The sequence below is a fragment of the Colossoma macropomum genome, unplaced genomic scaffold (assembly GCF_904425465.1).
Source record: "Colossoma macropomum unplaced genomic scaffold, Colossoma_macropomum, whole genome shotgun sequence".
Classification (NCBI taxonomy): Eukaryota; Metazoa; Chordata; class Actinopteri; order Characiformes; family Serrasalmidae; genus Colossoma; species Colossoma macropomum.
The window spans coordinates 31575689-31593172 of NW_023494798.1; the positions used below are offsets into that span (position 1 = coordinate 31575689).

Sequence of the window (17484 nt, forward strand, 5' to 3'; positions counted from 1 at the left end):
ACCTTACCTGCACAAACCGTTAGAAGTCTAATGAGTGCTTCTCTGGATGCTGTTCTCCCAATTGGGATGAGTAACTTAACCGTTTGGCTAAACAGCAATTTACAAAACACGTACGCAGCTCAAACACTCATTCATCCTGAACTACAATCCTGTAAAAACGCATTAAACATTAGGATTGTTCTCACACCCAGTATAGTGTTTTAAGTGTGTGAGGCAGTAATGGCTACCGTCACAACAAGCATATTCAATAACTAAACAAAATAAATAAATAAACAAAAATGTGTATTGCTTTTTGTGCGCCTATGTAAAAATAAATTAGTGTTAACTTTGTTTTTGTAGTCTTTATAGTAAAAGCTGTCGAGGTAACGCTGACTATTTCTCGGCCCTTTCGTGCATAAAAAATGTGCTCTCAGTTCTGCCGTAAGGAGCTGTTAGTATTTCGTTTATTTTATTTTTTATTTTATATATTATGCTTTTGTATTTTTTTATTTTGCTGTTTGCTTAAGGGAGAGGTTAGATTTCTGTTTGCATTAATTTATAATGATGTAATAATAATAATAATAATAATAATAATAATAATTCAATAATATTTTAACAACAATCACAATTTTAATATTCCACTCTATTAGACACTCCTACCTTGTCAGTCCAACACCTGCTGCTGCACAGTTTGTGTTGGTCATCCTCTAGTCCTTCATCAGTGGTCACAGGACGCTGCCCACAGGACACTGTTGGCTGGATATTTTGGTTGGTGGACTATTCTCAGTCCAGCAGTGACACTGAGGTGTTTATGCAGTGCTGAGAATGATCCACCACCCAAATAGTACCTGCTCTGTGAGGGTCCATGGGGGTCCTGACCACTGAAGAACAGGGTAAAAGGGGGCTAACAAAGTATGCAGAGAAACAGATGGACTACAGTCTGTAACTGTAGAACTACAAAGTGCACCTATATAGTAAGTGGAGCTGATAAAATGGACAATGAGCGTAGAAACAAGGAGTTGGTCATAATGTCTGATTGGTGTATGAATGTATTTATTTATTTATTTATTTATTTATTAATTTATTTGAAGGTGATTTACAGATAAGTGGCTTCTAAAATTCTAGTTATGCTGCTGCATACACTACATATTGTTGCGTTTCTTAGTATAAACGCTGTACTTGCGGTTAAAGTCGGTAGTACACCATGTGGTCTGTTTGAGACACAGGGTGGGTTTTCTATTCCTGCTTGTCCCACTTCCTCCTTAAATGGGCTGAAACTGAAACGGAGCGGTTCATTTCGAGTTCTGTAGGGTCTGCAGTTCTGTGATGTTCGTACTCGAGTGCCTCTGCTTAAACCTGTAACTCACTGCTGAAGTGTTTTTCAGCAAGAGAATTTATTCAAGAGAATATATATATATATATTTATTTATATATATATATATATATATATATATATATAAAAATTTATTTTTTTTTTAATTTATTTATTCTTCCTGTTATATTGTTTACACCTTTATTATTATTTTTACTGTCCTGTGTTGTGTGACTGCTACTGGCTGCTAAATCTCCTTTGGGATCAATAAAGTATCAATCAATCTATCTGTCAATCAATCTATGAATCTATGAATCTATGAATCTATCCATCTATCAATCTATCAATCTATCTATCTATCTATGTTACTGTCCAGGTCACAAGCCTTCATCTTCGTCCTTCCCTCTACTTTATTCTTTCTTTCTTTCTTTCTTTCTTTCTTTCTTTCTTTCTTTCTTTCTTTCTTTCTTTCTTTTCTTTTTGTCTCCTTCCCTCCCTGTCTCCCCCTCTCTCTCTAGCTCTCGCTCTCGCTCTATCTATCTATCTATCTATCTATCTATCTATCTACCTACCTATCTATCTATCTACCTACCTACCTATCTATCTATCAAACTATCCAGAGGCCCTTCAGGACCAAGAGCTGGTCGCCCTTATTTTAGGCGTTTCTGCATAGACGTTACTGAAAGTTCTCGCTTGCATGGGAACTCCTCTTGCCAGTGGTTTGACACCTGTTTTGTCTTTACCGCTGCAACTAGCGTTCTCGTACGCAGGGTGGGGGTGACGGAGTGAGTCAGCTTTTCTTTGCATACGCAGACTGAGGTGGTGATGGAGGTAAACTGCAGGATGCTGGAGGACTTAACTAAATATACTAAATTCAGGCCTCAGGAGAGCTGCTGCTACTGTTTTTAGCTGTGCTGTATCTATAACATCCATATTTATAGATTTAGACGTGTCACAAAGCGAAGGCTGCAGACGAGGTAGGAGAGACGGACACGTAACGGCTTACTGTTACAAGCAACGTCACACGTTTAATTTCACACTTTCATACATAGGATTTAAATTTTACACCTAATTATATTTAATTACAAACTCTGGTGCCGCAGCATCTTCCCACTCCCGCCTATTCCTGACGTTTTTCAAGTTGTTTTGAGCCGTGTGTGAAGGATTGTGGGTGACTGAAGGTCTCGAAAGAATAAAGCAAACCATTAATTGGGTGTATTTGAAGGATCGTACACTCTTAAAGATGGTTCTTCAAGGGTTCTTTAGTAAAGACACTAGTTCTCTACAGAACTATGAACACTCAAAGAACCGTTTGCATGCTTATGTTTTGAAAATGATTGTGTATATAGCATCAAAAAGGGTTCTTCTGTTGTTATATAATCTATTATGTATTGTATAGGAAACCCCTTATTAATGCTATTCGAAAAGGTTCTATATAGAACCATATACAATACATTCTTCATGAATTCGATTTCACTGTGCAAAGAACTCTTTAAGCATGCAAATGGTTCTTTGGGTGTTCACCTCATGCAGAAAATTTTGATTTAGATATTGTGCAATTTAGGCAGTGTGGCATTATAGATCACTTGCTGATTAATAAACACTGATTAATAATATTACCACTGATAATAAACTTTAATAAAGTATTTATAGAGCACTTTTCATACAGTTAGCAGCTTATAGACTGTAGTGATAAACTTTAGAAGTAATAAAATGAAGTAGAATAAATGAAATTTATGATTATTGACTCAAAATGAGAGATAACAGCTAAAATAAAAATAATAAATACAAATAGTGTAACTAGTAGTGAGTGCACTTACTATAGTTTACACTCAGTTACAGGGATAGTTTAGGGCCTGTTTGGAACTGATGAGCTGCAGCTGGACCCTGTGGAAATCTTTCGGCCCCCTCGGCTCGCCTGCTGGCACTGCTGAGGAACGTTTGGGTTTGTTTTGTATGCGCAGTGCTGCACTGTTCTCTCCCCAGGTGTCCTACAGACTCGTTAGCTGAGCCTGTTGCTGGATTCTGTGTGTTTGTCTGTTTCTTTCTGGGTCTGTTGTTCGTAGTGAAGTGTTTTGGTTGTGAGCGGAGTGTAATCTCTCATAGTGACTGTTCACTGAAACTGAAAACACTGATGTTTTGGATATTTGTGTCGTCTACATACATGAAAGTATCCAACAGGTGCTTTACCGCTCTTTCCTTTTTCGCCCCTCTCTCTCCTCCTCAGGAACTGTGTGATGACCCCCACCTGTTTGTTCATGGTATCAGTGCTCATGACCTGCACCAGGGGCAGCTGGGAAACTGCTGGTTTGTGGCCGCCTGTTCCAGTCTCGCCTCCAGAGAAGCTCTGTGGCAGAAAGTGAGTTTATTCCTGTCTGAATATCTGAATATTAGGGGTTTAAATGGTGCAGAACTAATAAAGCTGTGAAAAGTTTCCATATTTACCAAATATAAGTTCTGTTCTTTTCTGTTTCTCTTCAAATCACATGAAGGACAATCATATTCAACATTATTATGAAGATTAACCAGACAAAAACTACATTTTCTAGAAACTACACTATTTATTTAGTTTTTTTATATTTTGAACTGTTCTTTCAAAACAATCTGAAAAACCCAGCAAAAATGACACACACTGCATTCAATTCAAAGAATAGTTTGGCGAAAAATCAAATTTACATTATTTTCCACATCCCCCAAATGTAGTTGATTAACCAAGACATGTTTGGTGTTGAAATTTTCCTTATTTAGGTTAGAACTGGAGCTGCTAGGCTAACATTGCTAACAAACACTGGAAGTCAATAGGCACCCAAACGTGAACTATTCTTTTCATGTCTAATTTCCCTCATAGAAACAGTGAAGTAGTTACACGTGATATTTTCAGTGTTGATCTGCTGCCGCTCAAACTGTTCGAACGCATTTGTGCTGACCGGTGCAGGAGAGCGAAGAGAACAAACAGCATTTTTAATCACTGTTTATCATTTTCATTCAATTTATTTGTAACGTTTTAGGTTTTGACACTTTGTTGTTCTCTACTTGTTCTTTGTTAAAATTTTTCAACTGTTCTTTTTCATCTAAAAACCGAACGGAACATTTTTAGCCATTTTCAGTGGTCGAAATTTCAGTGCATCCCTAATTTATGCATCCCTGTTTATCATTTTCCTTAAATTTATTTGTAACGTTTTAGATTTTGACACTTTGTTGTACGCCTACTTAATCTTTGTTAGCTTCAGCCAAAATTTTCAACTGTTCTGTTTCATCTAAAAACCGAGCTGAACATTTTTAGCCATTTTCAGTGGTCGAAATTCCAGTACGTCCCTGATTCACAGTGGTTTCTACGAAAGCTGTAAATGAGGCACTCATCAAAGAGAGCGAGTAGCACATCAGCGATACAGATTTATATTTCTGTACATCGTGGAGCACAAATTTTTTTACTTTTTTGATACTGTTTTAAAATTGTTACCAGTTTTCAGAATATCTGTGTTTAATGTTTGTCAGAATATCTGTGAGATTGTCTGCGTGATGCTTCTTTAACCAAAAAAAACCTAAAGAAAAGAGAAATGTGGAAAGTCAGGGTTGGCCGCTAGTTTGCAGTGGAGGTGTGAACATGCTGCGTTGGCCTGGGATTAAAAAAAAAGTTTACCTAAGCCGTGGTGTGGTGTGGTGTGTGCTCTGTTTGATTAGTGGATAGGCTGGGCGGCTATAAACAGAGTTAATATTAACTAATGAGGTCTAAAATACATACTGAACCAGGATCTACTGCTCAGACGATCCCTCGGAGAGAGAGAGTGATACCAGAGATTGCTCAATGAATGTGTGCCTGTGAGAGTGAGTGAGTGAGCGAGTGAGGAATCTTGTTTCAATGTTCAGTGTTTAGTCAGGGTGAGGAGTTCATTCCTATCTGGCACAATTTGGACATATAAAGCTCGACAAAACCGTTGGATACAGACAGAAATCTAACTAACTTCTCCTTTTTAGCCAGTAGCAAAATAAAGAAGTATGAATTACAAAAATACATTCAAATAATGTGCAAAAATGAAATATTAATAATTATTAAATATTAATAAGTACTTACATCGGGCCCTGAGTAATTCAGTGCCTCTGATTGGCCCTTATGTGATTTGTGCATTCCGCCTACACAGGGCTTCCCAAACAAACGGGGAAAAATATTTATTAAGTTGATTTTTTTTCTGTGTGTGCCTATCAAGTTATTACGCTTGCTACTAAGCTGCGCCTCCTTTTCTCACCCCTCCAATTACTGCAGAGTAGCCATTGCAGCTTCCATATGCTTTACCTACAATGCTTTAGGTACCTACAGTGTTTAAGTTTATTTTAAGTTCAGGGTAATTTTCAAACCTCGACTGGCTGTGTCTTTTAGTGGTTTGGTTCTGGGTTTAAGTTCATTGAGGCAGAAACTGGCTTCCTGTTTTCAAATTCTCTGTTCCACCTTAAATAGTACAGCATTTTTCTAAATAGGAACCAAAGACCTGCCCTACATAGTGCACTGTTAACCTTTATTTCTAACAATGTACTATGTAGGGCAGGTGTGGCAACATGTGGCTCTTTTACTGCTCTGTTGTGGCTCCACAGCAGAATTAAATAAAATAATCCTCCTTTGCAGTAAATAAAGCTCTGCTGATCGTTCAACACAGTTTTACAATAAATGGTCTTAAACACTGGAGTTAATGTGGAACTGCTAATTCACCCTTTAACCCTGAAGGCTGGCGCGCAGACTGCTGGTCACGAACATCGATAATTTGGAGACTAATGGACTTATTTGCAGTTATAATCACTCCAGCTGGTTTCCTGATATGTTTAATCTGCAACGAGAAACTGTCAAACCCTAAAAAGTCGCTTCTCGTTCTCCAGCTTCTTGTTTGAATTTTCCCGTTCCACCTTAAATGCTGCCTGAGGAATGTAACTGCTGCACCATTTAAGGTGGAATGGAAAAATTCAAACAAGAAACTGATGAATGAGAAGTGACTTCAGCCTCGTAAAAAGTCAAATGCTGAGAGACATTTTACAAGAAACTGTTCCATTTTTGGAAAGGTTTCCTGCCGGAGATGTGAGAAAAGAAGCTGTAGCTGAGCTAAAGCTTAAAGCAGAGCAAAGTGAGTCTGTGTTTTAATTTATAGTATATTTTTAGTCTATACTAGGACATCAGCACATACTGAGATATATTTACAGCCAAGATGGTAAAATGGACATGTTGTGACTCCCAGTGTAGTTTGATTTTTGTTGAAAGGACAAAATGGCTCTTCTTAATATTTTGCTTGCTTTTCACAAAAACCAACTCGTTTACTTTTGGAATTAGTTACAACACAGTGAAGCCAGAGATTCCTATCATTTTAGTATATCAGCAACTTCATTGGGAAAGGAATGCAAGAAAAATGTAGGATATTGGCCTTTTAAATACACCACTTGGTTCCAGTTAAGCGAGAGAACTTCAGGCTTGTTTTTTGCTGCGTGGGTAAGAAACCTGTTGCACTGTCACTAACAGTTACACAAACTCTGTGTCATCGCCCCCCTTGGGGAGGGGCAGTGTTGTGGAAAATCCCCCCCGCATGCCCTCTCCTCCGGTGGTTTAATACCCACTGTGCTCTACCTGCAGTGTAATCAGCTCAGATCTGCCCCAGAGATCCTCCTCCACTTCATCTGTTTTCAAACACTTGGTTTGAAACAGTGAAGACACCTCAGAATAAATGATATTAGATTCACTTTGAGGTAACTAGGTGGGAGGAAGCGGGGGGTTTCTTGCCCCTTAGGCTTCCCCGACTGTTGCAGCTGCCATGTGTTCCCGGAATGTTTTAATGCCCTCTTAAGGACTGAGCTGGAGAGCACTAATGACTTTCAGAAGGACTGCACAGTGAATTGTGTGTTAATCAAAACCACAGTTTGGACTGTTACAGACGGTCCCCATTAAATGTTACTATGTATTTACTACAATTAACATATTAGTAAAACATAAATCATAAAATGTGGCCTGTGTAAAAGTTACGGCTTTATATTTTGTGTTATTTTTTCCAGAATTTCAGTGTAAAACCCCATTTCCAAAAAAGTTTCTGCAGAATGTAAATAAAAATAGAATGCAATGATGTGCAAATCATGTAAACCGTATTTTTAAAGGAAAATACTACAAAGACAACCCTGTAAAAGTTGAAACGAAGAAATGTTAGTTTTTTGAAAAATATATGCCTGTTTTGAATTTGATGCCAACAACACGTTCCAAAAAAGTTGGGACGGGGGCCTGTTTACCACTGTGTTTCATCACCTCTTCTTTTAACAACACTCTGTAAGTGTTTGGGTGATGGATCTGGACTGCAGGCAGGCCAGTTTATCACCCAGACTCTTTTACAATGAAGCCATGCTGTTGTAACACATGCAGAATGTGGTTTGACATCGTCTTGCTGAAATAATCAAGGCCTTCCCTGAAAAAGACGTCGTCTGGATGGCAGCATATGTTGCCAAAACATGTATATATCATTCAGCATTAATGGTGCCTTCACAGATGTGTAGGTCACCCATGCTATGTGCACTAATGCCCCCCTATACCATCATGAATACTGGATTTTGAACTGTACACTGATAACAAGCTGAGTGGTCTTTAGTCCGAAGGACACAGTGTCCATGATTTCCAAAAAGAATTTCAAATGTTGATTTGTTGGACCACAGGACACTTTTCCACTTCACCTCAATCTATTTTAAATGAGCTCAGGCCCAGAGAAGGTGGCAGCATTCCTGGATCCTGTTTATATACAGTTTCCTCTTTGCGTTTTAGAGTTTTAACTTGCATTTGTGGATGTAGCGACAAGCTGTTTACACAGACAGTGGTTTTCAGAAGTGCTCCTGAGCCCATGCAGTGATTTCCACTACAGAATCATGTCTGATTTTAAAGTAGAGCCACCTGAGGGCCCAAAGATCACGGCCAGCAAATACTGGTTTTCAGTCTTGTCCCTTACATACAGAGATTTCTCCAGATTTTCTGAATCTTTTAATGACATCATGTACCGTAGATGATGAAATCCCGAACTTCTTTGCTATTTTATGTTGAGAAACGTTATTCTTGAATCATTTAGTCTTTCACAGAGGGATGAACCCCTCCTTATCTTTACTTCTGAAACGCTCAGCCTTACTTAGATTCTCTTTTTGTACTCAATCACGTTACTGACCTGTTGCCAATGAACCACCAGGTGTTTTTTTTTTAGCATTACACAACTTTACCAGCCTTTTGTTGCCCCTGTCCCAACTTTTTTGGAACGTGTTGTTGGCATCAAATTCAAAATGGGCAAATATTTTTCAAAAAACAATAAAATTTCTGTTTGATTTGTTTTCTTTGTACTATTTTCAGTCAAATATAGGGTTTAAATGATTTGCATATGAGGAGTGTAGATTAAAATGTGGAATACAGTGATGAGTATAGATTTAACTGCTGAATGTAGATTACAGTGACGAGTGCAGATTACAGTGAGGAGTGTAGATTTATAGTGATGAGTGTAGATTAAAGTGTAGATTACAATGATGAGTGTAGAATACAGTGATGAGTGTAGATTAAAGTGTATAATACAGTGATGAGTGTAGATTTAACTGCTGAATGTAGATTACAGTGATGAGTGCAGATTACAGTGAGGAGTGTAGATTAAAATATAGATTACAGTGATGAGTGTAGATATATAGTGATGAGTGTAGGTTACAGTGATGAGTGTAAATTAAAGTGTAGAATACAGTGATGAGTGTAAATTAAAGTGTAGAATACAGTGATGAGTGTAGGTTAAAATGTAGATTACAGTGATGAGTGTAGATTAAAGTGTAGGTTACAGTGATGAGTGTAGATTAAAGTGTAGATTACAGCGATGAGTGTAGGTTAAAGTGTAGATTACAGTGATGAGTGTAGAATACAGTGATGAGTGTAGGTTAAAGTGTAGATTACAGTGATGAGTGTAGGTTGAAGTGTAGAACACGGTGATGAGTGTAGATTAAAGTGTAGATTACAGTTTAGATTAAAGTTCTGAGTGTAGATTACAGTTTAGATTAAAGTGCTGAGTGTAGATTACAGTTGATTACAGTGCTGAGTGTAGATTACAGTGTAGATTACAGTTGTGAGTGTAGATTAAAGTGTAGAATACAGTGATGAGTGTAGGTTAAAGTGTAGATTACAGTGCTGAGTGTAGATTAAAGTGTAGATTACAGTGATGAGTGTAGATTAAAGTGTAGATTACAGTTTAGATTTAAGTGCTGAGTGTAGATTACAGTGTAGATTACAGTGCTGAGTGTAGATTACAGTGTAGATTACAGTGGTGAGTGTAGATTACAGTGCTGAGTGTAGATTACAGTGTAGATTACAGTGGTGAGTGTAGATTACAGTGGTGAGTGTAGATTACAGTGTAGATTACAGTGGTGAGTGTAGATTACAGTGGTGAGTGTAGATTACAGTGCTCGTTCCTCTCTGCACTCTGTGTGCTGTTACCTCTCAGTGCAGTCATGTGGGATGTGATGAATGTGAGCTAATGATGTGTTAATGAGATCCTCGTTAGAGAGGTCTGTTTGTTTACTGGTTAATGAGAGATTTGGGGTGATCAATTTAGACCTTTCTCACATCTGTACACGAGTTTATACTGTTATTGTCTTTGCTGAGTCTCTTATGATAAATATTTTCACAGTGTTCTGCTTTATGACTGTAAACACATCAACAAACCTGCATCATCCCACTGTTTCACTCTCAGTGACTCTTCTTTCCTTCTCCTCTCTTTTCTTTCTTTTTTTTTATCACTCTTTTTCTAAAGACGTTTCAGTCTGTCTGCCTGCCAGTCTGTCTATAAGCTCTTTTAACTCTCTTTTTGGAAACTGTCTTCATTTCTTTTTTTAAACTCTTTTCTTCGGTTTGGAAACTCTTTATTATTAAACCTTTCTTTGTCTGACGGTACTTATTTTGTTAAACTCTTTCTTTCTTTCTTTTTTAAAACATGCAATCTGTCTTTCTCTTTTGTTGTGTCTATCTGTCTGTCTGTTTGACACCTTGTTCTCTCCTGAGGTCTCATTATCATCCTCTCTCTCTGCATCGCGCCTGCACACACTCTTCCCTTTCTGTGTCTCTGAGGACACACACACCCACACACACACCCACACACACACACACACCCACCCACACACCCACACACACCCCCCCCCACACACACACACACCCCACACCCCCCCCCCACACACACACACACCCACACACACACACACACACCTGGGACAGCCTTTAAGAAAACTTTTTTCCTTTTCTGTGTTTTCAGGAATCTCTTTTATAGTCCTGTTTGTAGTTGTCAGCCAGTTTATGCTGAATGTGAAGATGTTTTTTGGGTGAATGACATCAGTTTTATTACAGTTTAGGATTTTTAAGTGCAGGTTTTACGTTCATGGTTTAACCCCTAGTAGGAAATAATGAAAAATTCAAAGTGGTTACTGAATATCGTATGTATACCAAATATCTCATAGTAGTTACTGACTAATTCATAGTATATACCAAATAATTCATAGTAGTTACTGAATAATTCATAGTGTATATACCGAATAATTCATAGTATATACCAAATAATTCATAGTAGTTACTGAATAATTCGTAGCCTATACCAAATAATTCATAGTAGTTACTGAATAATTCATAGTAGTTACTGAATAATTCATAGCCTATATCGAATAATTCATAGTATATACCAAATAATTCATAGTAGTTACTGAATAATTCGTAGCCTATACCAAATAATTCATAGTAGTTACTGAATAATTCATAGTAGTTACTGAATAATTCATAGCCTATACCGAATAATTCATAGTATATACCAAATAATTCATAGTAGTTACTGAATAATTCGTAGCCTATACCGAATAATTCATAGCAGTTACTGAATAATTCGTAGCATGTACCGAATAATTTATAGCAGTAACTGAATAATTCGTGGCATATACCGAATAATTTATAGCAGCTACTGAACAATTTGTTGCATATACCAAATAATTCATAGTAGTTACTGAATAATTCATAGTAGTTACTGAATAATTCTTAGTAGTTGCTGAATAATTCATAGCAGTTGCTGAATAATTCATAGTATATACCAAATAATTCATAGTAGTTACTGAATAATTCTTGGTAGGTGCTAAATAATTGACTTTGTTTGCTGAATAATACATTATAGTTACTGAATAATAAGTCTTTAGAGCAGTAAGTTTGTGGGTTTAGGGTTTTAAGATAAGATGATGACTGCTGAATGTGTCTGTAATAATATATAAGAATATCTATCTATACAGGTATAGTGATATCAAACCGGCTGTAGTATTTATTTAAAACATGCTAAATGTCTTTGTGTTGCTGGTATAAGATGTTGCTGTCAGGAAAAAGAAAAACATATAAAACATTATAGAACTGCATTAAATGGTTTTGACCTCTGCCTGTAGTTTTGAATGTCATGCGTGCATGGATAGAGGCGGCTGCGGTCGGTTTTGTCCGCGCACTGTCCGCCCCGGGGCAGCGCGACATTGATCAACAGGCGTACAGTGGGCAGCGCTGGCGGCCGGCCAGGCCTGCACTTTTCTGATATGACCTCACAGCGAGGGACACACACGCTTTCAGAGGCTTGATCAGTGCAACACAGAGACACAGAAAAAGAGGCCGAGCCAGAACAGCAGTTCATTAGTTGACAAAACTAGTTTATTCTCTGTTGTATCGATTTACACTTACATGTTATATATTTTATATCTATATTTTGTGCTTTTCAGGTAAAACTCTTTATATTTTAAGCAGCATGTTGGAGGTTTTTGTATATGTGACCAGACAAAATTACAGTACACAGCTGTGTTACAACAAAAAAATAAACATTCTCTATCAAACACTTCTTCTTCTTATTATTATTATCATCTATGAGGAAAAAGCAGGTAGTTTTAGTTTTATAATAGCTTTTTGACTGAGGTGTTTAATCTTATACTGGCCAACAATGCAGGTAGAAATTAGCTCATAGCTAACTCTGGTGCAAATCATCTTTTGTCACTTGAGATGAATGTTTTTGAACAAAATCTGCTCCCAAAATCAACAAAACCTAAATTGTTACACTAAAGGCTTTCTGTCAGTTAAAAGGGACTAAATAAAGGACTAAACCGTTAGCCTCGCAGATCTGAGAGATGGTTTCTAACCTTTAGCACTGGAGGCCAGAGATCAAGCCTCAGCGCTTTTCTTGAAGACTAGTGAACAGTCGATGTTGTCCTTCTCCGCTCCATCCTTGAAGGCGAACAGGAAGTACATCACCTTCCTGACCTTGGCTAACTCGGCTATCCTCTCCCCGAACTCCTGGATGTCGGCCTCCAGGCACTTTATGGGGGCGTCCTCGGGGTCCCCCGCGCTCCTCCAGAACTGACCGGTGGGCTCCAGCAGCTGCCGGGTCATCAGGTTGGTCAGGTCGGGCGTCCACAGCTGAGAGATTCCAGTGACGGACAGGCGGCCTGGACCCTTCAGATAGGAGGGGGGGATAAGACCATGTGTTATTGCTATGATACATTACATCACAATATGATTTACTTGGCGAATTGTGCTTATCGGTGGTTCTTTCACAGCACTCCTAAAAATAAAGGTGCTAGAAAGGATGCATTTTGTAAATATGAAGAAGCTTTTTATGAAGTTTAAAGAACCTTTAAGGAACATAGTGTGGAACCTAGTAAAACCTTGGTCATAAAACAGGAAAAAGAAAATCCTGTACGATAAAGCTAATTTCTGCTAGTGTCCCTATGAGATTTTAGTAGTAAGTTAGCACCAAGCTAAGAGCGATCACATAAACGCTTTTTGGCTGTTCTAGAATAAACACACACATATTTTACAAGAGCCCATATTTTAATTTATTTTTTTACATTTATTTTTATAACATTTTTATTTATTATAACATTTATTTATTTTATTTATTATAAAATGTATTAAACATTTTATTTATTATAACATTTGTGAGTTTACTTACCAAAAACGGTCAGAATTCATTCGTACATGGTCATTTTCCAACCTCTCGTTATCCCATTGAATTGAACAGGCTGTTTTTGTTAGTGTGCCTTTCAGACTGATATATGTTAATGACCTCTGTTCTGATTGGCTGCTCTGTATTGTGCCTCATTCTAAAAGCTGACCAGGCTGAAACACTCAGTATAACTTTAGCAGGAGTGGATTTCGTTTTCCTGTAGGCTGTTTTGGAAGCTCAGTTTCCCGTATGGAACCTTTGTGTTGTGTGAAGCATCTTTACACCTTTAAAAGGTTTTTCACGCTCACAAGGTTCTTTAGGGCAGTGGTTCAGGGCAGTTTGAGAACCACCACTTTGAGGAGACCAAAAGTGGTTCTTCTATGGCAGTGGTTCCCTCAGGGACCCCCAGAGGGTCCACATTTTTGTTCCAATCCAACTCACAGCACATGGGATGAAGGAAGTATGTGGACTGGGTGGGAAACCACTGTTCTGTGGCATTGCTTCACTTGGAGTCTATTCAGATGACGCTCCAAAGTGGCTTAGCTGTTTAAGGTTTGGCTCTGTTGTCAGGAGATTGGAAGAAGTTTGATTTAGGGGCTTGAAAAAATTGCCTGAACCTCAATATAACAATTAATGTCAAGTTTAGTCGGTTCAAACATTGTTTTCCAATATTTATCGGGTTTCAGGTTGGATTTAAATTTTCTGTGTAACAAATTCTGGCATACATTTCTGCCTTTTTTTTTCCTTTTCTGTAATTTTCTACCTAATCCGGCATGCAGGAGTCACCTGTGTTGCTGCAGCAAGTCCACTGTGATCTACAACACCAGCATGTGAACAACACAAAAGTTTTTCCAAGCAAAAAAACTTTTGGAATGTTGTAATTTAAACTAATTACATTACAAACGTATCTATTCATTTTATTAAGGTCGTTTAACAAGCTACAAGTTACAGCTCTGCTTTAAATCTTGTTGTAGAGAAAAGTGTCGAAGGGATAGTATAGAATATGCTGAATAAAGAAAAGCATAATTGTTTTATAGTTTTACTGGCATTAAAAAAAATGCCACATTGTGTCTGTGCAGAATTATCTGACTTACCAGCAAAGCATAAAGATCATGATACATATTGTGTATCGTGAGTTTCGGCCCTACCTTCAGGGTGACGTTCCAGTGGGAGAAGGTCAGCTCCTGCTCGCTGAAGTCCAGCCGGTACACGGCCTCGTGGGGCAGCAGGAGGCGCTCTCCGTCCTGCCGCTTCTGGCCCTTCTGCTGGAGGGACTGAACCCGCAGCCGCATCACCTCGGTCAGCTGCAGGTCCTCCGTGAACTCCATCTCCATCTCCTCGGCCATGCTGGGCTGTCTTCTCTGACTGTTTTCTGCCTGCTTTCCTTTTTTTTACAGTAACTACTTTCTCTTTTCTCTCTTTCTTTCAGTTTGTGCTGTCTGCCTGCTTTCACTACTCTTTCTTTTTCGCAGTTTTTGCTGCCTCCTTGCTTTTTCTACTCTTTCTTGCTGTTATCTCTCTTCAGTTGCTGTAGCTTTTGCCGTCTACCTGCTGTCTCTTTACCCTTTACTCACTCGCTGCTGTCTGCCTGCGATCTGTCTACTCTTCCTGCACTTTCTGCCGTCCGTGCTCTCTATCTACTCTTTCTATCTCTCTCTCTCATGCCACCCCCCCTCCCCGCTGTCACCCCCCACTGCCCGCCTCTGTCTGTTCCCACAGGGCAATAAGCCTCATTTTGTTTAGGACATTATTGATTCTATTTCATATGGGGGCTGGTGGGATGGGGGGGGGTTGAAATACTGGTGAGAGAGAGCGAAGAGAAGGGAAGGGATTCATGGTTGGTGTGTGATGTGTTGCATCACCAGGCAACGGAAGCTTAATGACGTACAAAGCAGCAACTTGGCGATTTTCCTTTGGGCATTTCTTGACAATTGAGGACACCGCCACAGCAGTTTTAGTTACTTGTAAGGCAGGTTTAGGCTCACTGAGGTGTGTGCGTGTTTGTAAATGAGGAAAAAAAATGATGGAGAAGGGGGTCCTCCCCCAGGAGAAGAAAGACAAATGCAGTCACACTCATCCTTCTCTGTTTTCTCTGTTCACACTGCCACCTCTTCCATTGGAACCTGTATTCAGCAGTAGCCAACTGTTAGGCCTTCAGTTGGAGCCACAAATGTAAAAACTTGGACATAAAACAGGAAAAAAATCATCTCTACCATAAAGCTAATTTCTGCTAGCATCCCTAGTGGGATTCTAATATTATGTTAGCACCAAGCTAACAACGATCACGTAAACATTTCGTGGCTGTTCTAGATTAAACACGCACAGATGTGAAAGAGCCCATATTCTACATTTTTCTTCTATTTTATTGTCCCGCTGAGGTCCTTTTATGACATTTGTGTGTTTACTTACCAAAACAGTCATAATTTATTTGTACATGGACATTTTCCAACCTCTCTTTATCCCTTTGAATTGAACAGGCTGTTGGTACTATGCTTTTAAGACTGATATGTAAGGTTATGTAGATGATCTCTGTTTTGATTGGCTGCCCTGTATTGTGCCTCAGTCAAAAAGATGACTTGGAAAAAAGTCTGGTTCCATTGACTTACATTAAAAGTAAAGTATGTTTTTTCCTTCTCCTGTAAAGTTATAATTTTGGAGAGAAGGTTTTGTTCCGACAACAGCGATATATAACTACAGCATGAATGGATTTTTTTTTTTTCATGTAGGCTGTTTTGGTAACTCAATTTCACGTATGTGCTGTGGAGTAAATAATATGTTTTGAAACTTTAGCAGTGTTTATTTGCTATATCAATCAATTTTATTTCAAAAAAGAGTCCAGTGATATGACCCCTTTAACATATTTTACCTTACTGCAGTTTTACAGACTCTTTAGGTATAAAGAGCTCTGTCATGAAATGCTTCGGTCAGTCGACCACTCATATTCACAGCCATTGACATATCTAAAACTTCCAAAAGGCTTGGAATGGCGTTTTCATCACAAAATCAGCCTCATCCATTGTAAATCACAATGTGATTGGTTGATTCCACTGTGACTTCCTGATTATACTGGTAGTTAGTTAGTGTAAGCCTTCAGTTCAGCTCCTGAAGTCCTACCCAATGGGAGAGCTCTCTTGGCTGTATCTATCTAGATACCACAGAGAAGAAAAACCTGATTTGATAATTTTCAGTAGAGCCTGCACTCTCAGCCAGGTGCACTCTCAGCCCTAGTGACGTTACATGCACATGCACTCTCTGCCACAAAGGCAGAAGAGGCCCAACAGCACGTTAACATTTGGCTGCATCTACTTAATGAGTTGAGAGGAATCTTAAAACAGTGTCATCATCATAGTTCTCTTTTCCTATCTCAGTAACCACATCATCAGTTTTTCTGTGTATAATATAGCTAGAGAATTCCCTGTAATTCATTTTTCATGAGTTTCAGCCGTTGCCTGTTTGCTTTTCCTGCTAATAAATCCAAAATAATGTCTTATTGTCATGGTAGGTTTTAAATGACCATATTATTTATTTCCATTATTGTCAGTATGGTAAGTATCCATCAGTAAGCTAAAATCCATTTATGTAACTCATGTAACCCAACAGTAAGTGGTTTGTTGTTTTTGCTCATCAAACAGAGCTGGCAGTGCATGTCAGGCTGAGAGGGGCATGTCTGCAGCCAGACCCTCCTCAGAATTTTCCATAGGACATTTCAAGAATTTAACCCTTTTGTTTCCAACCAAAACTTATCAGTGAAATAAGACTGTTACTTCAGTACTACACTCTTCAAAAAGAAGGTGCTTCAAGGGTTCTTTAGTAAAGAAAACGGTTCTATACATAACCATGAATGCTCAGAGAACCTTTTGCATAATTACAGTGTTCTTTGCATTGTGAAAGGGTTCTTTGGATTAATAAAAATGTACATGAGACAGTTCTATACAGAACCCTTTTTTGATAATTGTTGTATATATCACCCAAAAGGGGGGTTCTATTGTTACAAGCTTGACGCTGTAAAAATAGAAGAACCCTATTTGGGTTCTATATAGAACCATGTGCAGCACATTCTCCATCAATCTGAAGAACGCTTTTATGATGCAAAGATTATGCAAAGATTATGTAAATACAGCAGAGTTTTAAATACAACAAGCGTGATGATTCTGTTAAATATAAACAAGCGAATAATTACAGACGTGTGTTTTTTTTTTTATTTCACAGTGATCATTAAACTTT

General features: G+C 38.4%; 2 protein-coding genes across 2 annotated transcripts in view; one reads left to right on the forward strand and one right to left on the reverse strand.

Annotated features, from left to right (window-relative positions):
* Positions 1-17484, forward strand: part of capn5a (calpain 5a) — a 44435-nt gene that overhangs the window by 12926 nt on the left and 14025 nt on the right. Inside the window, exon 3 of the mRNA XM_036584919.1 lies at positions 3519-3650. Within this exon, the coding sequence (XP_036440812.1) occupies positions 3519-3650 (132 nt within the window). The remainder of the gene's footprint in view (positions 1-3518; positions 3651-17484) is intronic.
* Positions 11986-15166, reverse strand: ompa (olfactory marker protein a). The gene is made up of 2 exons (XM_036584921.1): positions 14409-15166; positions 11986-12767 (listed from the first exon to the last, which is right to left on the reverse strand). The coding sequence occupies exons 1-2, from the start codon at positions 14604-14606 to the stop codon at positions 12477-12479; spliced, it is 489 nt and encodes a 162-aa protein (XP_036440814.1). The 5' UTR covers positions 14607-15166; the 3' UTR covers positions 11986-12476.

Excerpts from the sequence above, each read along its gene's own strand:
- ompa (XM_036584921.1), bottom strand. The coding sequence starts at position 14,606 with ATGGCCGAGGAGATGGAGATGGAGTTCACGGAGGACCTGCAGCTGACC. Across the intron at positions 12,768-14,408 it reads ACTGGAACGTCACCCTGAAG|GGTCCAGGCCGCCTGTCCGT; the intron begins GTAGGGCCGAAA and ends TCCTATCTGAAG.